The sequence below is a fragment of the Amyelois transitella genome, chromosome 7 (genome assembly GCF_032362555.1).
Source record: "Amyelois transitella isolate CPQ chromosome 7, ilAmyTran1.1, whole genome shotgun sequence".
Classification (NCBI taxonomy): Eukaryota; Metazoa; Arthropoda; class Insecta; order Lepidoptera; family Pyralidae; genus Amyelois; species Amyelois transitella.
The window spans coordinates 3,818,866-3,846,659 of NC_083510.1; the positions used below are offsets into that span (position 1 = coordinate 3,818,866).

Below are 27,794 nucleotides of genomic sequence, written 5' to 3' on the forward strand. Positions count from 1 at the left end.
GAAGAACCCGAAATTAAAAGAAGAATATAGTAAGGTAATGCAAGAATATCTGGACCTGGGTCATATGAGGGAAATAAAGGACGAAACAATTCATCCAAAGGCAGTGTATTTTCCACATCACGCCGTAGTAAGGGAAGATAGGGAAACGACAAAATTACGTGTTGTTTTCGACGCATCATGTAAAGGCGCGAACGGTGTTTCGTTGAATAACAACCTTCTTATCGGTCCCAAACTGCAGCAAGATTTAAGGCACATTTTGATGAGATGGCGAAGATTCCCAATATGTATAGTTGCAGACATAGTCAAAATGTACCGGCAGGTACGTATACACGATGACGACACACGCTTTCAAAGGATATTATGGAGATTCAACCCAGATGAACCACTGGGTCAATTCGAGTTGCTCACACTCACCTTTGGAACAGCATGTGCACCTCATCTAGCAGTAAAATCACTGCAACGTTTAGCAGACGATGAACAACTCAACTACCCTACAGCATCAGAAATCACGAAACGAGATTTCTATGTCGACGATTTAATGACATGCTGTGAAACAGAAGAAGAAGCTATTCAAATTTATACTGAAATGAACAAGCTAATGGAAGCGGGCGGATTTCAATTACAGAAGTGGAGTAGCAACAACAAGGTATTGCTCCAGTTCATCGGTCAAGACAATCAGAAGACGGCTCCATCAATTCATATTAAGGCTGACAACATGGTAAAAGTTCTGGGCATTTGTTGGAACAGAGATTCAGACGAATTTCAATATGCAGTAGAGTTACATGAAGTTAATAAATCACCAACAAAGCGCCAGGTGTTGTCTGACATTGCTCGTATATACGACCCAATGGGTTGGATTGCTCCAGTTGTTTTAACTGCAAAGGTTTTCATTCAAAAATTGTGGAAGTCTGGGTTGTCTTGGGATGATGAACTTCCTGAAGATTTGTTACACGAATGGCTCAAATACAGAGCTGAACTCTCAGAACTGAAAACCATATTTATTCCAAGATGGCTAAATTTTAATCAAGGTTGTGAAGTTGAACTGCATGCCTTCGCAGACGCATCTCAAATGGCTTACGCTGGAGTGGTGTACTTTCGAACAATAAACTCTAATGGCGAAATTCTTTTTATGTCATCAGGTGTGGACTACGCGGGCCCCATAAATCTCCGATTTTCTCCTGGTAGAGGAGCTAAATCCTACAAAGGCTACATTTGCCTATTTGTTTGCATGGTAACTCGCGCTATCCACATAGAAGTGGTATCTGATTTGACTTCCAAAGGTTTTATTGCCGCTTTTCGTAGGTTTGTTGGTCGTCGTGGTCGTTGCACCGACTTGCATTGCGACAACGGCACTAACTTTGTTGGTGCTGACAAAGAGCTCAGAGAAATTTTCAACGCAACTAAATCAATTATTCCTCAAGAGATTGCGGAATTATTAGCTATGGAAGGAACAAAGTTCCATTATATTCCACCTCTTAGTCCTAACTTTGGTGGTCTTTGGGAAGCAGGTGTGCGCTCAGTTAAGACACATTTAAAGAAGGTGATAGGGGATCGTAGTCTGACCTATGAGGAAATGTGTACGGTTTTAGTGCAGATCGAATCTTGCCTCAATTCTCGACCACTTACTCAGTTAAGTGAACATTCAGTCGACCCTCTCCCCTTGACGCCTGGTCATTTTCTAGTAGGTGAACCTCTCATTAATGTATGTGACAATAATTTTGCGAATCAAACTGAAAATGTTAATTTAACTAGTAGATGGAAATTAGTCCAAAAAATTACGAATGATTTCTGGCATAGATGGTCAAAAGACTATTTATTAAATTTAGATAAGAGGTATAAATGGACTACTAAAAAATCAGAACCTGATGTTGGTAATATTGTAATTATTAGAGAGGATAATCTTCCTCCAACTAAATGGATTCTTGGTAGAATCATTGAAACTCATCCAGGCAAAGATAACATTACTCGTGTTGTAACGATAAAATGCAAGGACAAATTGTTGAAACGTCCTATAAATAAACTTTGTTTTCTGCCTAAATGATTCATGTTTGTTAAAAATTAATCGTAGTTTCTATTAATTGAATAATATTCTCTAGGTTCTTTCTTTAGTTCCACCATATGTTATGGTGGGCGGTTTTATATAATAAATATAGCATTTGTATTATAGATATGTAATAGCCTTGTCACGGTGGGCGGTTTTATTGTATATAATTTTTCTTTTATAATAATTTCACAAATCTTACGTTTACATGTAATTAATCAATAAGGTTTGACATAGAATACGTCCTAGAATTTTTGTTAATTGAAGTGAATCTAAGTTCTTATAGACTGTTTTTTAAAGGACAAGTCCTTGGTGGGCGGGATGTTGAAATTTATGTAAAGAATCACTTCATTTCCCTCTATTTGTCATCCTATTAAGTCTATACATTAAATAGTATCAACCTCTTTTTCACATGTTACTGGCCAGTTATAAAAAGTTACATGTTTTGTTTTTTATTAAGGAACTTTAGTGAAAAAATTTGAATATAAAAAACTAACTACGCAATAATTCATCAAAGAGATACATAATTTAGGTCGCTTTTATTTTTCAATATACATATATTATTTAAAGTGTGTGTGCGTTTTTATTTGTTGTGAAGCTCTTATATCGTAGTTCGCGAATTGAACAATGTGTGTGAATTGGAACGGTATTTTGGATCGATGAGTAAATCTTGCGCAGTTTACAGCAATGTTCAGTCAAGCTATAATCTTCTAGTTTAATGTTGTCTAAAGTAAAACTGATGAAGAAAAGTTAATTTGAAACTAACATGAACTGAAAGTGACTTTATCTAGATCATTACGAGTATATTATTTTACTCCTCACAAAAAACCAGTTGCTTTTACAATTTTAAACTCCATTGTCATTTTAAAATGGAGACAAGAGAGACTTTCATAATAAGAAGAAAACATCTAGCAAAAATATGTTAACATCTGTATCCGTTATAATTAAAATCTTTATTGTTTTCCGATATTGTTTTATCTCTGGGAATCCATTCGTTAGATCTCACGATCCGTGAGATTCAATGCTCGGGCGCTTAAAATTTCCAAAAATATTGAACAAACATAGTTATTATAACTGGAAGCAGAATAACGCGGTGGAAATGAGAGCATTCAGAAGTATGTTCAGTCTAAAATTGAATACGGAACAGTGGGATAAGGGAATGCTGCGATATGAAAGAAGATATAACCCAGGAACAGAGAAAGAAATGCTAAGATGGTATGTTCGTGTGGATCTATTGTCTATGGACTAAATAAATATGCCCAAAGAGAGTATGAATGGGATCTTTAGAAGAAAAAGGTCTCTTGAAACGAACCTCTTGATCAGACGGGGACGTCCTCACTAGATGAATCTTAAGAACTGTGCAGAGATTGTGGAAAGTGGAAAGAGGTATCAAGTTATGTATGTATGTCTAATTGTAACTCCACTTGAAGGTGGGTCATATTAACAGTCACTCTACATAAAGAGACCCATTCATTACTCTAATATGAGACAATAAGCGCCATTTTTGTTCCCGTCATTGTCAAAGTTAACTATGAGAGACGTTATTACAATTATAAATATAAAATAAAGCGGCATTATGTGGTGTTAATACAATAACTGTTGAGCAATTCTTTGTAATTTATATCTGATAAATATTTTTGAATATTTGTTGCGAAAAGTATACACTTGTGCTTAACAATGTATAAGGTCGATATAATAAGTAAGGTTACTTGACATAATCTCAAACAAAAGTTTGTAAAAATGCTTTATGTTGGCAGCCATAAATTTTAATGCTGTCTAAGAAAATAAAATCTCAATAAAATATAGATAATACCTAACATTTTATTTATAAAAATCAGTTTGTTAGATCAATATATGTGAAGTGTTTATAATTTTAGTAGATAGAAATATTATCTGGTAGAGAATGCCAAACGGCATTACGTCCGCCTTTTGTACATTTTTTTTTTGTGCAATAATGTTTTAAATAAATAAATATATTATCACTCTTATGTTGATGTAACTTTGTATATTGTTTGATGTTAGAACATAAATAATAGGTATGCAGATGCTAATCTCATAGTAAAATTAACAATATTCCAAAAACATTTCTCTAACACGAACTAAATTGCATTAATTAAAAATTAGGTACTATTTTATTTTTATAACATTGTTCACACATGTATTATTTTCGCACTTTCAACATTAAGGTGTTTTAATTAACGTAATGAGTCGGCAGTTCTTAAGATAATTTAGAAAAGTGACTGGAAAATTAATAGAAATCTACTTAAGAGCTTTTGTTCACCGGCGGATATTTGAAACAATGCGACAATTAAATAATGAGAAACCACTCTGTTTGGTCAACATCACTGGAAGCCGCGTTCACACCGTCCGAGAACAATCAAGTTCTGCTGCGCCTGCGCAACCTGCCGCGGTTAATTCTATTTCACTATGATTAAACATGACATTATAGAGCCAAGTATCATCCCACAAACTCGACTCATACAGAGATCCGTTTCGACGCGTTGAAGACGAAAACTGCAAAATAAACCGGTTAGTAAATCCTCCACCAATAGCAGTTAGAAAAGCGTTAGTCAACATCGACATGATCCCAAGCCCGCAACGATGCCGTGAGAGAGAACGTGTGGCGCCACAACCCCGGTGCAAGGACCACGCTTATCCGAACACATCTCGCATTCCCGACACAATCTTATTACAATGCCATTTCTAAATACCAAACTAAAATATTAATCTAGTGCCGTTTATCGAATTAATAATCGCTATTGTCGATGAAACAGTCTGCACTGAGATTCTAATTACGTTTCACTATCGAGGCAACCATTTTGTTAGGCTTCGATTAACGAGCCTCGAACGGCTCTCGCCGTATTTGATTTATTAACTGATTAGACACGATGAATTTTATAAGTGAAAACGTACGAGTAGATCGCAGATAGCCGGTCCGCGTGGGACAGCTCTTCGGCAACTAATTATAAGCTGGAATACGGTGCTGTGATCGGATAAGCGTCGAGCGTGTGTCGGTGCGTCGAATGCAGTGCAGTGCACGGGCAGTCCGCGCGGACTCACCGGCGCTCGTTCGCGTCTTGTTCGGCCGCGGCTTATTCTGCTGCTGCCCACTAAACCCCTTTCCCTGGTAGTTGTAGTAGTCGCCGCCGGCGGCGTTGTACTGCGCGTTGTATTCGCCGGAGGGCTGGCTCGACTCTTGGGGGCACGAGTCCGGCTGCGCACCTTCGCGCTGCTTCGACGGCGGCGCCCCCATCATGGGCTTGACGTCCCCGCAAAGCGGCAGCTCCTGCTGCTGCTGCATGAAGGCGACGCTCATGGCCGTCGCGTGCGCCACAGCCGCCTGGTAGTCCTGCTGGCCTAGCGCCGCCGCCGCGACGGAGTCCGGCGTGGAGTCCTTCGGCGGCGTCGGAGGGAACGAGAAGAGGGGGTGGGGATGGTGATGCTGCGCGGGGGAGAGGGGCTTGTCGGCCGGCGTGCCGTCCTGCTGGAAGCCGCCGCCCCACGCGCCGCCGCTCAGGGCCTTGGTCTCTAGCCACGGGTGCAGCGGCGTGTGGAAGTGCGGCCGACACACCTGCCCGCTGCTGCCGCTTAACGTCCGACCTGCGCACACGAAAAAATAATAATGAAGACACTTTTGTATGTCGTGAAAATAGATTTATGAAGTTGTGATAGATTTCCCCACAATTCGTCCAGCGTGGGTATTAGTCATTTGATTCCCTGATGCTCTCGAAGTTTACGAGCGTTTAAGTGACCATTATACAGCTGACAGTGATCTAGAGATAAGAGTCATTGTAACATGAGCCCGAAAGTCGAAACATCGAAACTCGCGTCATTAAGCGGACAATTTGAAGGCGTTTTGTACACGCCCGCGTTTACCTAAATTAATATAATTTGTATCTAACAACTGGTCTTTCACACGACATCTTCATCTACGAGCAAAGTAAATGTGGTCATGAATATTCTTAATGCTTAATGTGTATTTGATAAACAAATAATGGGTTAGTATTATTCAGTGGGTTTCGGTGGCTGCGTCCATGAACAACGCGGCTCTTTCCAAAAATATTTCAAAACGCCGTGTCACAACACAGAGCAATTAAAACAGTAGGCCAGCTGGAAATTTCATTAATTATGAGCATAGAGGTGTCAGTTTTGATGATACACCAAGTTGATTTGTTTGCGTACGCCGCGTTCTGTTTTGTCGGTGAAGTGTTTACTTCTATAACAATCGTAATTATTTGCGAAATAATTTTGTAACTGCGATATTTATGAATTTTAATTTAGATAAATAACGTTGCGTAAGTTTTATTTATTTTGAAATCAACAAACAGGCACGCAATGCGGCTCCCCTTTTTTAATTTAGGTGCACAATTATTATTTATAAGTGAAAGGAAACATATGTACGGGTGTTGTTATCGGAGGGTAGTTGGCTGGGCGTGGATTGGCTTGTTTGGCGGGGCGTGAGTCGCGCCGGCCCGCGCATCCCCGCGGCGCGCTGCGGGCGCTAATTCCGACTTACTGGTAACCCTTAGCTGTACGATTAAATTACTCCAACAAATTATTTGGTTCCTTCCGAGTATATGATTTACAATTACTTATATAAATCTTTTCCAAAATTAGCGATACTTGCGTTGTGATAAGGCTTATCGTGCCATCTGTACGTGCATCAAAAATTGAAGATAAAATAATTGACGTTGACAGTAAAGTACTTGTACAAGTACTTACCTACTGATAAGAATTATAACTAGGGTATTCTCCGGAGCCTTGATTTCTGCCTTGAATTGTCTAGACATAAGTAGAATTCGAGTTCTTCATACTTTCGGGAAAGTATTCAAACGAGAGTACATTTTTATTTTAATTTTAATAGTAAATTAATGTTTTTCCCATTTAAATATTACTATATCTAGTGAAAAGATGTAGTCTCTGCCAACCACTCCGGGAAAAAATATTTATCTGTACCACCGATACAACAATTTGCAAGCATTGTTAAAAATCAAAGGCGATCAGTAAATGTAAGTATGTAAAATAATAGAAATGCCCGCATCACCCGATCCAGGTGTCGATCGCATAGTGAGATAACCATCGATGGTTATCACAAGGGCGCCCGTACAGCGCGACCTAGCGGACGCGCAGGGGAACGAACTTTATGCGGCAATGTCGAAAGTGATTAATTTGTAGAACTGTCGGTATTACAGCTTTACGAAGAGATTGATATGATGACCGAAAGCTTCGTTGATTATAACAAATTCATTATAATCTAAATGCGTTGCAGACAGATAGAGAAAAGCTATCTTAAGAAGTACTACATATTTATTAAAATTTGTTGAAATTATTGCACAGAGCGAACAACAGCGGATTGTTAATGAAAATGTCTACTAAACCATTAAAAAATTAAGCTTGAAGATTCTCGTTTTGTAGGACTTTCGTAGACTTCGTAGCTACACCATTTTTCGGCGTAGCAGTTAGCTCTCGACACGTAGCTACTAAGTTTTTTTAAAAAAAATGCCTAATCAGTAACTTAATTGAAATTCACTATAGATTCAGAGTCATTATTTGGAACAACACCGCATAAAACAATAATCAATCCGGGCTGCATTAAGCCGAGTACACACAACAACGTTTTGACAGCGGCCGCGACAACGGGAGCCACCCCTCGCGCGTTAGGCCGCGTTCACAATAGCTCCAGCGATGGCGGACCGATAAGGCGCGTATGAATAATTCCTGTTATCGCTAGATCTCGCCACATGCCCTACCTGCCCCGTACCACGAACGCCCGAAAACGAAACCATGCGACAATTCCAATACAACTCTACATCGAATTTGGTCGAGAACTCTTTCGAATAAGTTTCGCAGTACCGGCCGGCCACCGGCGCTTTTTATTCATTAGAGGGCTGCAAGTTTCGGCCATTGTACTAGATACCGGTGTTCCACTAAGCCTGATTGTTTGGGGATTTCGTGTTTTACAAGCAAGGGCTAATAGAAAACAAAAACTATAAATATGCAGGCGGAAATTGAATTAGGATCCACATATCGTTATCTCTAAATCTTTGAGTGTGTATGTCCGTAAATGAATGTGTTCGTATATTATATCTTTATGTTTTCAGATTTCTTTTCGATTTCTGATTATAAAGATATTTGTAAAATATCAAATCTAACTTATCTAATGTTATGCATGCGAAAGTTTTTGAGTATGTCGGTTACTTTCTCACACAAAATCTACTGAGCTTATTTATGTAGATGAAACTTTCAATTAAAACTTACGCATAACGATCATTAAAGGATACAATTTACACACGAGCGAAGCCGCAGGCGGAAATAATTCAAATCATAAACCAATCAGAATCGAGTTAAGAATTCTCACAGCCATTTGGAAACAAAACACCGGAATTGAACCCCCGTCCCCCATGGCACCCCGAACATCGAACCCATAGGCAGATGCAGCGCCAAGATCTTATCATCACCGCGCCACAGGGTCCTGCAAGTGTTGTTAAAATCGCCGAAGCACTACACCCGTCTTGTTTACTGTCTGTAACGGTTTTTACAACCCCTTTTTGCTTTTTATACGAAAATTATGAACAGCTGATACAAATAAAAATATGGTATTCTGAAGGTTTTCATAAAAATAAACACATTTTTAAAAAAGTACATTTTTGGAGACAAAATTCGATAGCTATTGAAGAGGCAATAACCATTTTGATTCATGATCTATTAGAATGGTAACTAGCTGTAATTTACATGTAATAATACTCAGAAAATATGTGCAATAAATAACAAAAGCTATCGTTATGAGTCGACACTTAATTGTATAAGTTTTGAAGAGTACCTATGTAATTCATTCTTCCCGCCCTGCGCTTAAATCGACAAAGGTTTTAGGCGTGGTTATATTGAGTCAAGCTCCCTTGGAACCACCTTAGCTAGCGACGAAAATTGACCCTTTTCGCTTCAGTCACTGATGCATACCAATAATTTACCCTAATGCGGCCCAGCGGGGCATCTTCCGACAATTGTCCCCTAAAATTGGTTATTATGTTAGCATTTATATGCGAGGGAAGTATATGGCAAGGTGAGAAACATGTTTTGTTAGCGAAGAAAAATGAAGTTCTTCTGTACTTGCGCGAATTATAATTCAGGCTTTATAAACTTATGGTATTTCTTTTATTCGATATTGGATTAAATTAAGGAACTAAATTCCATCATCACTCTTGTGACTATTAACTGTTAAGGGATAAAGACGTTATATGTGTGTGAGAACCAAATGGTCAAGGTCAAACGGACAGCGTCGTCCAGTCTGCCGCGATATATGCGCCCCGCGACATCCGCATGCAAACTGCGTGCCTTGCCAAGTGTCGACAGTAAACACACAAACCAACTTATCCCTTCCTCTTATTGTCTTTAGACGTGTTATCCTTTGTTACCGCAGCAGATCATTACGTGCTCAATCATGGTGATAACCTCTATATCAGTGTAATAAAGGTTACAATCCCTCGACGGCCCTGTATAACGTGTTAGCGAATGATAAATGTAGGCGTCGGTATCGCGCATCGGATCTCGCCGTTCGCACGCCGAATTAATTTTAATTTATTGATCGTCGTATCGACGTGGAGTATTTTAGGTGCCTACTAACGTCGCAACGCTGCTTTGCTTTTAAAATGTTCACCTTTTTGGTTTAAAATAATGTTATTGGCGCAAAATATGGAAGGCGTAGAAAAAATCAACTCGTTTGGCTAGCTATTGACAAATGTCCAGAATTTAACATAAGCTGAAATTATTATGTTGCCTCTTAGAATGATAGGTACTAAATACCATACCATATCACATATTGAAACTTCACAGGTTAATATAACTAACATACAGAGGCTAACAAACAAATAGAAAGTATGATGCTCGTAGAAATTCACGAAATTTCCCCAGTTGCTAAGCCCTCCGGGGTAAAAGCTTATAAATTTGTTTGGTTCTCCTTAGCAGCGAACAATCACTGCTATATTTTGCTCCAATTGGAATGACTGCCGTTTCCACATTAAGACTTAATGTATTTAAATACAGGCATGCCTAACGTGGGAATTATGCGTCGCGGAATCCAAATGACGATTTTGATGTGGTCCACAAAGTCCCGCCTGCCTCTCGTTCAAAGTTTATGGCCGCAGTAAATGTACTTACGATCTTGGAAGACTGATTTTCTTTAAATACTAATAATACGGCGGGTTGTTTGTATAACGTGTAATAAACATAATTCGTATAAATGCGAGAAATAATTATTTTTTACTACCTACTCATATAAATCCTAGTATCATAAATGCAATGCGAAAGTTTGTGTGATTGTTATTTTTTCACGCAATCACGCATCTACTGAACTGATAGTATATTAATTAAGCATATAAAGCTAAATAACACATGCTAGCGAAACCACGGGCAGATTCCAGTAGATACTAAATGTTATAAGTATTGTTGTTTTATACAATGTATGATACGCATCGTGTCAAGCAATCTCCATAAACAACCGAACAAAATGCTCTCCTAAAATAAACTCATCACTTATTAATTTTGCGACTTTAGGTTTATAAATATGTAATAAATATATACGGGACAAATAACACAGGTTGTGTTAGCCTCGAAGTAAGTTCGAGACTTGTGTTACGAGATACTTACTCAACGATGCCATATTTTATGATAAATACTTATATAGATAAACATACACGACCCAGGCCAATCAGAAAAAGTTCTTTTCTCATCATGCCCTGGCCGGGATTCGAACCCGGGACCTTCAGTTTCACAGACAAGCGTACTACCGCCGCACAGAGGCCGTCAATATACTTTCTTAACAGAAAAAATGATTGTATCAAATTACTTAAATACACTTCCGCTCCAACTGAAAAACCTCTATTTTCGTACTAGTTTAAAAATAGTCTAGAATCCACCCCGTCGGAATCGATCGCGGCTTAGTCCGATGTCGTCGAGTTCGACAAGACAGGCCTTCCGTCCACCGACACTAGTTGTTATTCCCGACGTCGCCTGTCACACGCCGTTCAGTAGCAATCCCAGTAATAAGAATCGTAATATAAAAGCATTATAATCCAATCAGAGGACACGCCGTGTGCGATCGGACTGTTTATATTCGGACCGCGACTGTCGTTAAATATTTTTGGTTGTACAGCAGTTAGGAATTAGTTTACGAGTATGTGTAGGACAAGACGCACACATCGAGTCGAGGTGATTTGTTTGTTGAATGTTTTATGCGGTATTGAAGGCCATAACTTCGTTCGTAGTTTAGGATTCAATAAGTATATTTTCATAACAGGCATTCTATGAATTGACGTCTCAGAGAATTTTTTTTAACATAGTTTCAAAACAAATATTTCCTGAGTATGGGTGTAAATTAAAACAATAAGTTTATCATTTAATTTTATTAAGTTTTTCATTTCATAAAGATGAAAGAGGCTTTTGCTTTTGTTTTAATTGTTTACTCACAAACTTCTAAATGGCCCATAAGATTAGGGCCAGTAAGACTAGTGACAGACAAACCTTTAGGAGTGAGATTACTACATTTTTATTGAAATTTCTATAGCCCAGTGCAAAAGCTTTAAAATATTTCATTCAACTAAAAAGTTACAAGTAAGTACTTAAGTAAACCATTAAGTAATAAAATGTAAAATAGCGAAGCCTTTGGCAATTTAGCCTAATTTAAATGATTATAAATACCATGAGTTCTTTGTTAATACCGCTTTTTTCCAACTTTCAAAAATTGCAACATGGTATTTGAATATTTCGGAGTCAAAATTGGAGCGCCCGGTGCGTTTGTTATGCAGAGTCCAAATCGATTTGCATACTTTCATAATTAGCCGGCAGAGGGCACTGTTTGCTGTGGGAAATCCCCGTTCAATTACTGACCGAAAATTATCATTATTTTTGTGTTTAAATCGTCAATTCTGGTGGAGATGGTTGATGGTTTCCGAAAAACACGTTTCCTGAAAAAAAATAGCAAATGTTTGGAATCAAATTAATTTTCGATTTCGCATTTATAATATTAGTGATAGTGTCTTCAAGTTAGTATCCCATTACCCATGGGTACAATGTATACCTCCAACTATTGAATTGGTAAAAAGTCGCCCCAATTTTTCATTCGTCTGAGCTTCCTGACCTCATTCACAGCATGTCAAGTTTGGTTGCGACAGGAGCTTTAAGCTCGGATTAGCGATAGCTTTCGTCGTGGGTGTCTCAATGATTTATAGTACACTCACGCACAATATAGCTATGACACTTTAAATATTGAAACTTATTTTTTATATCAGTAATTTAATTTATCGTTATGACCTTTATTTGATAAAATGCTATTGAACCCAGAAACAATATTTTTCAATCGTAAAATCTGCCGCAAAAATTATTTAAACAAAATTTATTTCTGTACAAAAATCTCGTCATAGTTCTCTCGGTCAAACTTTTACTGATTTAATATTTAGATAAGTACTGCTTATAGACCTAGCAATCGAAGGCATGTTCTGGATAAACGCAAGTATGTTGGAGCCCTAAGATTAAACGCGCAACAATTTAATTGGTTTCTCTTACGCTTAAAAAGCATTGCATACTTAATTATAAGTGTAAATTGATCTCCATTTAATTATTCTACCAATATCTGTATTATTCTACAACTCTGACCAAATTTCTTTGCATACAGGACATGAAATTTTAAAGGAAATGCGCCCTGCATACGAATGGGAGCTCGCGGAACCCCGCGTAGGTAACATTGTTTTTTATTTTATTTTCTTACGAACCCATCACTTCTCATTAAGTGGCGTTTGGAGAATAACTTACCATCGCTTATGTCCGGACACGAATTTTATTGTTATGGCATTTTAATAAATTTCTCATTGTTCAAGGGCCTGTCGATGGCCCTCTCGCTTTGTTTCCGAGTAATGAGGAAGGAAGTTTCGCTGTTGTTATTGTTTATTGGTGGTATTAGAAACACATGCTTTCGTTTATCGAATTATAATATCTAGTTGTCATTGTCATAGGAAGTCATAAAACAAGTATTAAAACTTTGTATTTTACGTCTTTACTCTCTGATGAGGCTAACCTCATCAGATCAGATATTGTACTCATTATATAAGAACGATATGATAATACCGACAACCCTTATTTAAATAATAAAAAACATACTACAATTGGCAAAATAAGAAATATAATCTAACAAGACACTACCGCAAAAGAAATTCCTACCATACATCCAGAGAAATTAATATACTAATCGAGACTTAGAGTGTAAGGGTCAAACTTTAAACAAATCAAGAGCCGATAAAGAAAGCACGCCACTCGAGAGTTCATAGATCCGTAAAAAGCGACCGCGGACTTCGGATATGTCACGCTACACTTGAGATCCGGATCATCAAAGAAGCCGCCTCTTTGCTATGCCGGCCGCGTAGTAGCAATCGCGACCTGTGGTAGTTTCCACTACGTTGGTTTGACAGCCGTATACTGAGCCTTCAAATTATACAATATCATTTATTAAGCTTAAATTCCGGGTGTATGAGAAATGATGACAATTAAAAAGGAAAATTACATGGTGATGTGGTAACGAAGAAAAAACTTATTTTTTTAGCATTTCAAACAAGACCTCTTGCGTACTTACTTACATGGGTATATAGGTATATTTATTTGAATTGTCAATAAATTAAAAATTTATACTTAAGATAAAACTAATAATATTAACCTTTATTGTAGTCGAAAGGACTGATTTATCGACATTTAAAACTTATCGGCTAATAGCATATTTGACTTTTGGTTACTTTTGTATCTTTAGATTAATGCGATATGAAATCTATACTCGAATATAATCGGCACTCGACTTATATCGATATATATCGGTCAGTATCTATAATCTCCGATTGAGCTAGTATACAAGGTCGTTTGGAAACAATCATAATATCTTAGCCTACAAAGTTCAACCGATTGCACTGCGGTTGGGACAAACTGGTTTTTAATTTAATAATAGAAATCATTTATTATTTCACTGAAGAGTTCTAATTTGTTCTCATGTAAATATAAGAAGAAAACAAATCCATCATCCTATCGATGCAAGTTATTGACTTTTTTCATTTTATCATTTTCTTCGCATGCCTGAACATTTTGATTCAATTTTAGTGTTTAGAACATCCTTATCAGTAATAACTGCCACAACTATGTTTTAAAATTAATAATATAATTGAAATCTACAATGACGCACTTGGCAACGAGATGCAAATACAGAATCACGACAACAAAACCTTACATAAATCACGTGAGCCACGATACGAGCTAATATGAGCGGTCACAATTTCCATAATTAACAAGGCAAGCTCACGATATCTATCATTAGACGTGATCTAACCAACAGCTTCCCTGGACCGAGTAAATTGTTTTTAAACAAGCAACGATTTATTGGGTTATAGGAATTGTGAAATTACTCGGTTGTCTTGTATAAAGGCCTATTCAAAGGCGAGCGAAGTGTGAAAGGGTTGTCTGTACAGGTTTTTTAATTAACAATAATCTTTCTTATAGTTGAATTAGTGCATCAAACTGAACAACTTTTACTATGCAACTAAACTCGAAATCGCGAAGAAATATCATCAGCTTTATACAAAAGGTGCACAGTCGCACAGGCAACCGAAACGTAATAATAATGTTGTTTTGTATGTTTTACTCTAATGGTGCAATAAAGAGTTTTATCTATCTATGAAACAGCTGATTTTATTTTCGTATTTTCATGGTTGTCCCGTACTAAAATTAGTTCAGTTTGGTATGCTAATTTACCTGTTAAAAGGATTCCACTTAATTAAAAAAACCCTGTATATATAGATTTGACACTGTTGCAACACATGTTTAGTTGTTGATGTCACTTTTGTTAGTGGCAACATTGTTATTGTCCATTTTGATATTTATTTTTTCATAGATACCACAATTCTGCGATTCCATCCTTAGTTACACGTTGAAATTGATATTTTTCTGCTAGTATTGGAAATATATAAAAAATATGATATGGTCGACTTCATAACACGACAAAAATTACCTACTTATGACGCGGCTCAATCTTGGTTTGTAGTATGTGTTATTAATTTATGTAAGCGAAGGATGGCAGTAAGAACGAAATTGCTCCCACCTGAACAAGCCCTAGCTCCACCAAGTCTCGCTGACCCCACAATCTTGACAATGGCCTGCGAGTTGGTGTTCCTATAATAATGGTTATAATGACGGCGCCGCGGCAGCCTGCTTACATAACCGCTCGTGACTTGCGCATTACGGTATCGAACAGTCCAGGGACTCAGGACAATGCCACGTGGTAACTAGGGATATGGGATAATCGACTATCGATAATCTAGATGAACGTGGATTGCACAAACTTTTATTTCGTATGCACAAACTTTTACTTGCGCCAAAATCCTTAAGCTTTTCGTGCAAGCATCGGTTTTGAGCGTTCTTGACCTGACCTTTCTCCAGATGCTTTGCCCTAATCAGACCAGCTAGTTCAAATGTCCTTCTGTTTGTTAGTACTTATAATAATTTTATTCTTATGATAACTTTTGACTGAGACCAGTCATTTCATAAAAGAAAATAAAGTGGTTCTGAGACTGCCAAAAACACGACGCCCATTTGTATGAATTAATAAATAAATATTTTCCAAATATGGGTACAGATACGATCTTAAACAGTAGTATCTTACTCATATCTAAACAAATCTATGCTACATGATTCTTAACAAGTATTGGAAAATTTTTGTCTCGTAATGTATTTTTTTTGTCAAGGAATCCTTTTTGAAACCGATAAGATATAGTTGCTATACAATGATAAACAGTATACGATGAATTTTTGGGTTTGAGCCATATCATAACTCAACTCAAATACCAATCTACTTACGATATTCAAAGAATGTTTTCTAACAAAAGACGCAACCAAGCGTTCATAATTATAAAATAGTTGCTTTATCATAACGATAGGGAAATTCTTGAGTTACTAAGTAAAATACAATTTTTTTAAATTGATAAATCTATTTTACTTTTAACATTCAAGTAGGTATGTTAAAATCATATTTCTACTGTATTTAACGTTATTGGCATAGTAGTTCAAGGTCCACTAATGACTAAACAACCCTTAATTAAAACGACCTTATAGAGATCAAAATCAGCGACTCTAAACTGGTGAATATTTTATGACTAAGTTAGTATTTTAATCATTTCTGCCATTGCGTTAGAACACATCTGTTATATAATTGGCAGTTATTAAAATCGACACCTGTGTACTTTGAGCTAGAATAGTTAACCAAATAAAAAGACACAAGTCCTTTAAGCATTCTCATTATGTACTTTATTACTCGTACAATGAGTTTTTTATTATTAAAATATTTTCTGGGTGGTGGACGATGAATATTTTAATAATATTAACCTAAATTTAAATGAATAATGCAACAAAAAATTCATATTAATCAACAAAAAAAAACATAGAAAAGTTTAATAAAAATTGTTTGTAAATAAAAAAAATATATCGAAATAATGATGTTACACGAAATTTTAAATTCTGAAGACTGTATGTAATGTCATTAAATAAAATTGACTCTTGAAGCGCTTACATCTGCAGGCAGTATTGTATTAGGTACAGTACTGATATATAATTAGATACTTTATATGCGCAAGATATGACTCGATTAAAAATCTTGTTAGTTGATTCAATTGTTACACGGGAGACCTACATCGAAGTGGTAAAAAATATAAATTTTGTAATTTTATAATATACGTCCACTCGGGGAAACTTTTGACCATATCCTGGATTGGGTAAGTCAGGTTTTTACACGAAGTCATATTGGGTCATGATAAAAACTGCATTAGATTAATGTTCATTATCACTTTTATCACCATATATCCATAGAAAAGTCATCCAAAGAAAGTCATGTAGTGGTCCTATTCTCAAAGTTCCGGGAACCACATGGCTTTAGCGAGCCAAATAATATGTAGTATAAAAAAGTAATATTACCTTTTAAATTAATTTCACAGAATTTTAAATAAAAACCACAGGAATCCAATTATTGTAAAAATACATAAAGTTAAGTAATAATGGTTTGTGTGTGTTTTATCAAGTTCTATCACACAATTTGCGGTCTGCGGTATTGATTGTTACAAAGAAATTAATTTACGAATAGACCACAATGATCTTATCAAACTTGTGGGCAGAGACTGATGACAAGCTCTGTTGATATCAAACCTTTTCCTTTTTTCAATTCCCTTTCATCACAGTATGAGTGTGCGATTGATTCCCATACATCCATAGCGAATAAAAACTAGTTCCCAAATTTTACACAAGTAAAATCTCAAGTTCTTTATTTTTAATATAGTACATAGTTATATGTAAATAAAAATTAAATATACATATATATTTAATTTTTTCTCGCAGCTTTGCCCGCTTGAATTTAGTGCCATCTACAAAAAGCGACGAATTCGCCACCTAGAAAAGCTTTTTCACAAATCCTACGGGAACTATAGTTTTAACAGGAATGAAAGGTACCTATGTCCTTCTCCAGATTCTTCATTACATAAAAGTGAAATTTCAAGAAGATATTTTAAGAAAGATCCAAAGAAGAAGAGTCCGTGAATAGGTAACAAACAGACAAATAAAAATATTTTCGCAATAATAATATAAGTTGGGATATTACTAGTTTAGTTTAGATGGCCTTTACTAAAATTTCAAATACAACAATTTAAAGTCAGAGATACAATATGCTAAGGTCATAATTGTAGTCACAGTGTAATAAATATGACAAGTGTGTAATGATATTGAACATAATAAATCAAACGGACATTATTAGTTACTTAGCGGAGGTTTTAATCAAAGTTATTGCGCTATGACTTGGATGCAACTATGATCAATAAGGTAACTGCTATCTTGGTTAGGTCGAAGCTATGTGTCGTGCGTGACCATAGACTTTGAATAATATAGACTGGACATTTGAAAAATAGATTACTTTTTGCTTAGACAGAGCCAAAAGACTCGGAAGAACTGAAAAGTCACAATTCAGCTGGAGTAATGACGGAATTGAGATTCAGTTTCAGAATTATTAAAGGAAAACTTAAGGTTACTCTCACAAATTTTTCCGCTAAGTTTAAAATATTTCTTACGAGCCAAGTTTTTAAAAAGCAATATTATCACATAGTTTGCACTTACATAATATTCAATTGAAATAAATCCCTTACGTATACTTATCTTAATTAATCTTAGGAACTGATTTCACTCATTTACCTACGAAACTTTTAAAAAAATCATTGAGGGTCAATCATTTTCTCTATACTTATCAGTTAATGCCGCCTCTGTTTTATTTTCATATCTATAGGTGTAATAAGTACACAAACACGTATGAGTAAATAATTATGTAATTACTGCTGTAATAACTTAATCGAAATTGGTATTTTATATATCTGACATATTTTAAGTATATTGTGGTGTTGAATAAATCATTGTAAAAATACTTTTATAAGTTGTAAAATATGCATAATATAATTAACAACGCATAGGCAATTTTAATGAAAGTTATTTGGAATTATTGTTTGGTTGCCAGTGATTGAAAAATATTTTAATTAATTAAGAAATAATCAAAGGACTTATGTTAAAAAACTTTGACCCGTAAGAAACGTAATACGTAAAGAAAGTACAATCCATGTATTTTAGCGTCCACAGAAATACATTAACTTCTCTCGCGCGGTTGAGTTAAAACTGTTTTAAACTGAACAAAAGAAGTACTTAATCAACATTGAATCATACATCTATATACAATATATAACAACCAATTACCTAATTCCGATAGACAAACTAGTTTTGCAGCAAAACATCTTGTTGGTGAACTCCAAATAGTCCAAAACATGGGCAATGAATTGAAATTTGAAGTGCATTTGAAAGTCAATTCTATATTAATAGATATAGAGGTTAATTACGCGTGATATATGACAATGTGCACCTGCAGTTATAATACAGATTACATAGCAACAGATCTTACTTTTAACTGAATCAACTACCTATAATTAATTTATTGATATTTTAATTATTCCTTTTAAAAGCTACGCAATAAAGTTAAGACTTTAATTTTAGTTCATACTTGACAACTATTTATTTAGCCGATTCTACAAAAAAAAATCACTATGAAAATAATTTTGAAGATTGGTCGGAATATAAGAAATTTTTATAGAAGAACTATAGAAAGGGTGGTAAAAATTTTAAAACCATTTCCAATAATATTATGGGAATAAAACTCAATACTGCAATAACAAAACTATTAAATTATATTATATTACATAATTACGTCTTAAAATGAAGGTAAAAAAATATTATCATTTACTGTGTCAAAATTGACCACTATAATTTCCTAACTGAGGGATTTGCTCGCACATTGCCTGCGCTATAGTCTATGGTTTGATGACGGTTATTTGGCGTACGCCGTAGCCTGCGAATTATAAGTTGGCATTATCTGTGGCTCGTTACAGCCACTGACCTCTATAATGTACTCTGGACTACATGTTGGTTATGTAAGATTAACTCGCTACTTTTGTAATTTTGGCACTTGTTGTGCTGATATTGGCGTAAATGTACTATAGAACTATTTGTTAAATGTTATTCCGATTCCGTAATCTATTTCGAATTTTTAAATCATACATCTCACTTATATTACAAATCAGAAAAATAAACAAAATAGTCTTTATTTTTTTGAACAAATCACACAAAATTCCACAATTAACATGTAAAGAATTAAGCTTAGTACCCAGTTTACTGGGTGTGGTCGCTTGGGGTCAAAGAATAGCTGCTTTCAATTGGTACTTACGTAATATTTGATCCAGGTGTACTCGCATTCTTCATGTCAGTGGTTGCAGTAGACCAGCGGCCGCAGCCACCAGGTCAGTGTACCTATTTGCTACGAAATGCTCACTTGTTATTCTCTTACGGGAAGCTTCAACTTGTAATCATATTGATCTGATAAAATAATATGAAAACCAAACTTATCGGCCTTAATTTTGTGTCAACCCGTGAAGGAGTAGCTAGTAACAGTAAAGACGGAAATGTCTGTGTCTTTTGTAATAGATACACATGGGATCCTATGAAACAAATCTACATTGGCTTGAAAGAGAATTATTTCAAATGTGTTATTTTAAATACAGATAAAATAGTATTTCTTCTCACAACGTAATTCTTGGTTACTTTTTCGAATCCGCCATAAGCTAGTAGCTAGCCGCAGTGAGGTCGCCGTGCCGGTCTCCGGTCGGTAGCTGAATACAGCCGAATAAATCATGGCCAGGAAATCATTCATCCTCCGTAATGTGCCGCGAATATAGCCTTCTGAACGCTAACGCCCTCTGCCCCAAATGTTTAAATAAAATACAACGCTAATGAAAATATAAATCTCATGTTCATGACGATTTATACCGCTTTGAACATTTTAATGGCGACACAACATGGCCTCGTTCGCCCTAATTTTTACTTGACTTACACCCCGCGCGATTAACTGCCTCAAAATGCTTAATAACCGTTATTTTTTTCTTCCGAGAAACCAACCGCAGACAGAATGTCTTTGCGGCCAGCATTATTGGAATATTTAAGAGCCAATCAATTAATAAAGAACCACATCACAGTTCATTGGCGATTCGAATTTCGATCATAACTCCTCGTTGTCGAGGAACCTCTACGACCGCATCTATGTATGACAAATCGTGACAAAACCACCGACTCATCTACACTGCATTCATCCTGGTTGTAACATTAGAAAAGAGCTTTCTCCTCAATTATAAACTCTATGTCGAGGAAAATAGGGTATTGCATAGTAGGAATTCAATGAACGTTAGTGGCAAAATGTTAGATATAGAAGATTCTACGTGCGCCGCATGCCTGCGCCGCTGTGCCTTCATCCATCAAGATCCGAGTGCATCACCTTCAGCGCTTCGTTCGACCGGAAAACCAGGCCCTTCCTAACCTTACATTAGGCGGAGACAGACTACTTCATTTTGACTTTAGCTTTAATAACTAACTCGTCTCATAAATAATTGACAAAGTACATATTGAAATTGACTTTAACAATAAACTATGATAATTCGCAGTTAAAGGATTACACGTAGGCTATATTAACGTGTTTAGAGATCACGCTAAACACGTTAATATAATTTATAATCAAAGACCCAGCCTTATAAGAAACCATTGTTATTAGAGGCTAACTGTACCCGGCCCACCAATGATCAAACCCCGGAACCTTTGAACCCTCACATTATTTCTGTGCCATAATAAATAATATTAGAACTGCACAGTCAAAAAATTGATCACGACGCTCACCCCCGTTGCCTAACTGAATTTTACAATTGACTAGGAATCCAAAAATACTCATCTTACTATGACAACGTTTTAGCTAAGAACAAACAATAAAAGTACCGTCCGCAACAAAAAAGACTATTTAAGATCTAAAGATAACATTACTCAGGCCTAATTGCACACATAATTAGGTAATGAGTAATGTCAGAATATCTCATACTGAGCAAAACTTGCGAAATGCATTCATATTTCAAAGTTGCGCTCCCAAACATGTTCGAGACTCGGTTATTGCTCATTACCATGCAAACGACGGGAAAAAACGTTTTATTTGCCTTTTCTTTATTACGCAATAGCTGCTGCCTGCGACTTTATCCGCCGAAAACTCTATTAATGATAAGTTGATATGTTATTAAAATGTCTAAGCTATATTAGTGCAAAGTTTAAAGAAAATCCGTTTAGAAGTTTATGCGTAAAAAGTTACAAACACAGACACATCCACACACAAACTTTCGCATTTATTTTATTAGATTAGTCCAGCCCCGTTCGCACGCCGGTCGCCAGATTTTAATATCAAATATCAATATTTGGATGCAATCGATCAAAGTTAATCACGCGAAAGATACAAAAGCAAAATGAATACATTAAGTTCTTTAGTGAGCGGCGTCGGGTGCAGCGGACTGTATTCGGGGTCTCTTTTTATGTGGAGCCTAATAATGACCGATTAGAAAAAAAACTGGCTGGGAACGCATGCGCCGTACTAAAATTAAGTACGGCATGATGTAAGCGAATTTAAATGTTGATTACATTGGAACGCAATAGATTCAAACATTGTTTGAACAAATGTTTTTTTTTTAATTTTTACTGAAGAGGCACAGTTATTTATAAACATGCAATTGGAACGGTACGATTTTAAAACATCTCAAAGTTTTCCCTTCTCTAGAGAACTTATTGAGGAAAAATTTATATAACTAATTTAAAATTTACATATCTACAGTTATGGCTTTAGTAGATAACAATGAAGTAATTCTAACGAGAAACAAGATGACATACTCTAGGTATTACATACTTATGGTCAAGTTCAACTGCTTGGCATAAGATGAAATTGAGATTCAAATAGTGACAGGTTCCTTGCCTATCGCCTACATCAAGAATCCTAACTCTAATTACCTTTCCCTAAGTTACCTTTTACGACATCCATGGAAAAGATATAGCCACTCCATATCTTTCCTATTCTTGTACCAACAATTGTGGCACCAAAAAATATAAAAATAGCATATAAAAAATCGAAGCACAGACAAACAATTAAAAAACCCACAGGCAAAGTGTTCAATTTAAAAAGTTAACTAATTAGGTCAAATGGACCTGAAAGGCGTGGATCGATAGCGAGGGCGAAGTTTCAACACGAGAAGGGCAATAAAACTAACCGTTGTTTTGTTCAACACTGTTGTTTGTGCCGCGATCGATAATTCTAATTGTGGCCGACAGTAGGTACACGAAGTTACGATTTATGCAGACTATAAACTCGATTTATGAAGTGCCATCTCTTAATTATTCTCTTTTTTTTAATAAATATCCCTTACGGGGTAAACGAAGCCACTAGCTACAAGACTTATAGGCCATGAAGCGACGGACAACGTACTTACTAAGTTTTCTATGAATAGTTTAAATAACGTATTATACAGAACTACATTTTCAGCGGCTCCAACCGCGTAAAAATCTTACATATGTCCTTCGTATTTCACACTATAAAAAATTTCATGAAGTGGTTTTGATCTCAAAGACGGACAAACAAACACACACGAATGTATAATATAGTATTTACCTACTTATGTACACTTTTTACATTTATAATATTAAGTAGTATGGATAGATGTATTGATTAACCTTTTTGTTTATGGTAGAAGAATCATTAATTTCCATGTTCCTATGATCATCATTTCTAAATACCAAGATGGCATCAGTTTGTGCAGAAGCACTTCACGATTAATTAAGTTAAACTAACCCGTTATTCATCAGAGCGGCTTTCTTATATTAGCCTTCACAAAACATTAAACAGGCGGCCACTTGAAAGAAACGCTCAAAACTGGCATACACCATCTCCACAACAATAAGATTTGATGCATTTGTCTTTTCTGCTTGGTCGACAAGTTAGACGCCAAGAGGAAATTGGTAAATCATGACCAAGCTAATTAGAGGTTAAGCAGGTTTATGTTGTGTTATATGAAGAAAAGTTGGCCGAACTCATCTTGTTATAATGATGTGATCTTAAGTTGTACCGCAGATTGACTAGTGTGATCAAAAACAATGTAGGTAGAACTTAATAATAAAAAACAATTGAATATCGATTTCTACACAAACCATTAAAAGCTCCAATATAAAGTGCCTACGTTAAATGCGTGAATACGAATTTAATCTGATACTAATATTATAGTCTTATGCTACGGCGACTACAAAAATACAGAAATTTGGGAATCATTGTCTACGCTACGCTACGGCTACGACTGCTACGCCAACCATATGACTGCTACGAAATAAATTACCAGAATCGGATCTTTTGTCCTATTATGTTCGCCTACAAATTTGTATCGATGTAATATATATTCGATATTTTTATTTATCAAAATGTAGGTACTTAAGGGGAAAAGAAGTTTAGAGTAGGAATAGAACCTACCCTAAATCAAAAAGTTTGAAAAAATATGAAGAGAGATAAATAAAAATAAACCTTATTATACTAACCTGTAGGTAAGAAGGTAGTTGTCATCTCTGCCTGCCCCTCCGAGAATAAGCGTAATCATTGCGTATATTTTATTTTAAATGAAAAAATAAATTTTTCACGCGCGAATATATTTGAAAGAATTCACGTATATTTCCAATTAAAAGTAAGTGAAACAAGTTGCAATCGTTCCCGATTCACTGGAACCAGTGAATGTGTCCAATTGTTGTCTGGAAAGTTATGCCAATATTCCATTTACGCATGTGCAATGGTCTTAGAGTAATGTTTATTTGTAAAGGAGGTTTTCATTGAATTCTCAATGTAGTAAAAAAAGATATTTGTTTCCCTCGCCATCCCATTATTGCATAGATAACATTCAAAAGGAAAGACATGTAATAAGATGTTGATTTATTTATCCTAGCAATTTTATGATAATACTGAATAATAAAATAACATAATCGTTTTAACGATAGCATCGCATCCTTCGGACATTTTTAATATCGCAATTAAATCTACTCATCCAGCGGGATATTATTTGCATTTCGTTGAGACCTAATTAACGGTTCCTGGCAACATTATTTTTGTGCGTCAGTGTGCCTGGGTGGAGATGTCGCCGTGCGCAGGCGCAGGCCCCGCCCCCCGCGGCTAATTGCGCCAATCTCGGGCTCCCGTTGAACTCACACACGCACAGCGCGCACGCACACGACGTCACACACCGATGGTCACATGCATTTGCCAAATGCACGCATTTTCATAACCATTGTCATTAAATAATAGCTATGTATGCAAGGGAAAATAATTATCTACGGGACATGATCAGATAACCAGCCTTGATAACATCAGTTCTACACTCTAAATTCAACTTTGACTGCTACTCTGAAGGTTTATATTACAAGCTAGCCTTGAGACAATGAATGAAACTGTTAGGGGCTTTCTGTGGTCCTATTAAGTTATTATTAAGTCGGTTGCAAAATAAATACTGCACTTTATGTCACTTACTCGACGATCAACATTGTAATGAAATTAAGTATGATGATGATGAGAGGTTTTGAAAACACTTACAAAAGCCGGTTAAAATTTTAACTCTTTCTATGTTATCTAACTCAAAGAAATGCAAAAGAAAAATATTACTCTACCTGGTCGCAGCAAATTCTTATCTAATACTTCCAAAATTTTATGTTAAAATGCAAAGTTGTTGATTAAAAGTAAGTAAGTACCATGAAAAACAATACATTAGTAATTCTGTCTTTAAAATCAGAACGATCTGAATCAGTCACATTTGTTCATTACTCGTAATACTCGTTTAACCCAAAAACAATTCCTGATATCATACTTTTCACATCTTCCTAAAATTTGCCATTTCAACTGCCTTTAGCAGAGAAAAATTAAATGAGCCAACTGCAATTTCTTTCTTGTAAAAAGTCCGCACAAAATTTAACAAAAAGGAAACTGTGTATGAGAACGTTGTGATGAGACAACGGGCTGCCACTCCACATTCATTTATTTTACCCACGGAAAGCGGTAATTGAAAAAGTCTCATTTGCGCAGTCTAGTGATGTTAAACTTGCGACAGAATAAAGACAATTCACAGTCTGGCCTCTCTTATTAAGCAAACCTGTATTTTAGTCTAGTTTGCAAATAAACAATGAGTTTCGCAATTAATTTGATTTCGATAACTGATTCATATCGTAACCACCACCTAAGTATTACTTATTACTATAAATGGGAAAATTTTAAACAAACTTTCACAGAAAAATTACAGTAATATTCTTGTAAATCAGAATAATCCATAGGCTACAATCAGAAGCCCTGTGCGAAAGTAAGTTTCATGCATATGAGTAATTTTATTTTTAAAGACACTAAATAGGTCAAATGTGAAACTTAATTCTCATTTAATTTAGATTTTCATTGATTGAAATGTATTCTTGTCTTATTGAATTAGTTAAATATATGCCATGATACCAGACTAGTTAATTGAAGTTTATGGCTTGCGTACTTTAACTAACAATTTAAATTTATTACTTAGAATACCTTAAATCTTTAATTTGGTAGTAAAATATTCCGAGAACAAATATTTTAACAAGAAGATACTCCTACTTAATTTATATTCAGACAGAGTTCTATACATATTTATCGAAATAGAAATGAAATAAGTATCTACGAGTATTGCTAAATTCGCCAACCTATCTACTTTGTATTCAATACAAAATTGATATACCTAACAATTCTGTCGCATAGTCACACACCTTAAAATGACGAATCAGCTTGACTTTTTTTTGTCATAAGTGTACTGACTTTTAATAAAACTTAAACTTTGTTTTCAAGTGATAGAATTCAAATCAGAAAGTATAAGTCTTAAAGATATAATTGTGTCATGTTTGTCATTTTGCTAAATAGGTATGAAATTCAACATACCTAAACGTTTAATCTCAGTTAAATGTTTCATTTGCTGCGGTTGAAAGCACTTTAAGTCAACTGAGCTTATTAATATACCTAAAGATGACTTCAATTTACTATCTCACTATTAAACATTTAGTGGAATATGGGAAATCATAAAAAAGGAAGGGGCCGTACTAGATATAATCCCTAATAAACTTATTCCTCTCTCTTTTCTATGCTATAAGAGATGTAATTTATAATATACTTAGGTATTATTTAAAAATAATTTTTTTGATTTTTTTGCCATATAAACATTACGTTTCTTCCAAAAATAAAACACTACCAAATAAATCAAATAATAAAATGTTTTCAATACACACATTTTTCTACTGATACTTTCTATGGTGTATAATTTCAAAATTCAAAGTGTAGCGTTACAGATGTTGGGGCTTATAAAAATAAACTATAAAAGAGGTCCAAACGATTGAAATAAATAATTTCGAGTATGTCATCAATCGCCCTGGCCCGTCGTAAATTAGGGAGGAGCGTCAAATCGAGCCAAGGATCGCGTTACAGGGTCACAATGGAAACCAGATTTATTGTTTCATTAAAGCTTAACACAAAAATACACGAATAGGTATGATGAAAAATTATTAAAATGTAGCATAGATGGAATATAAGTTTTGTACTGCAGTTTTTTCTGACGATAGCTATACTAATAATTTATATTTGGTTGCAGGGCAGGACATAAATTCCAATTTCCATAATATTTAGTACAAAGAACCTCTAGAGATTCAGGTAACATTTTCTTTCCGGAATTTCACGTGGTGTTACCAAAAATCCACTTGTGAATATCGTTATTATCTGTATGTATTTTTACTTGTACATAGATGTGAACTCTTATATATACATATATACACTTGTATGTATGTAAATACATATCTATCTTATGTTTCTTTTGGAAATAACTATAAATAATTTGGTTGTTAATAAGACAGCAGTCGGTTCGCGGCCGCTCGTAAACCCGCCGGCTCCAGTGAAAACGATACGACTTGTCATCGTAGCCACTTTACGACCCCCTCACTATGCTAAAAAATACTTTTTACAACTCCTTCGCAACTGTGGCACACCGATCCAACAAAGAAAAATTAACATAAGCGCTTAATACTCGCTTCGGCAAATACTTGAACATTTACACAAAATAATGGCTCGAAACGGAAATTGAATTACCAAACAGCGGTGGAAATATTCAATTATTATATTTTACAACGTTATCAAACCCCGGCCATCGGTGTATCACACAATTTTGTATGTAAGTAACCTAATCGAGTTGGAATTCACCAGATTCAGATATAATCATGGCGACAAGTA

At 35.6% G+C, this 27,794-nt stretch overlaps 1 protein-coding gene across 3 annotated transcripts in view; it reads right to left on the minus strand.

Moving 5' to 3' along the window:
- Positions 1-27,794, minus strand: part of LOC106139962 (GATA-binding factor C) — a 93,369-nt gene that overhangs the window by 55,709 nt on the left and 9,866 nt on the right. For all 3 annotated transcript variants that reach the window (XM_013341476.2, XM_013341477.2, XM_013341475.2), the window contains exon 3: positions 5,102-5,641. In XM_013341476.2, the coding sequence (XP_013196930.1) occupies positions 5,102-5,641 (540 nt within the window). The remainder of the gene's footprint in view (positions 1-5,101; positions 5,642-27,794) is intronic.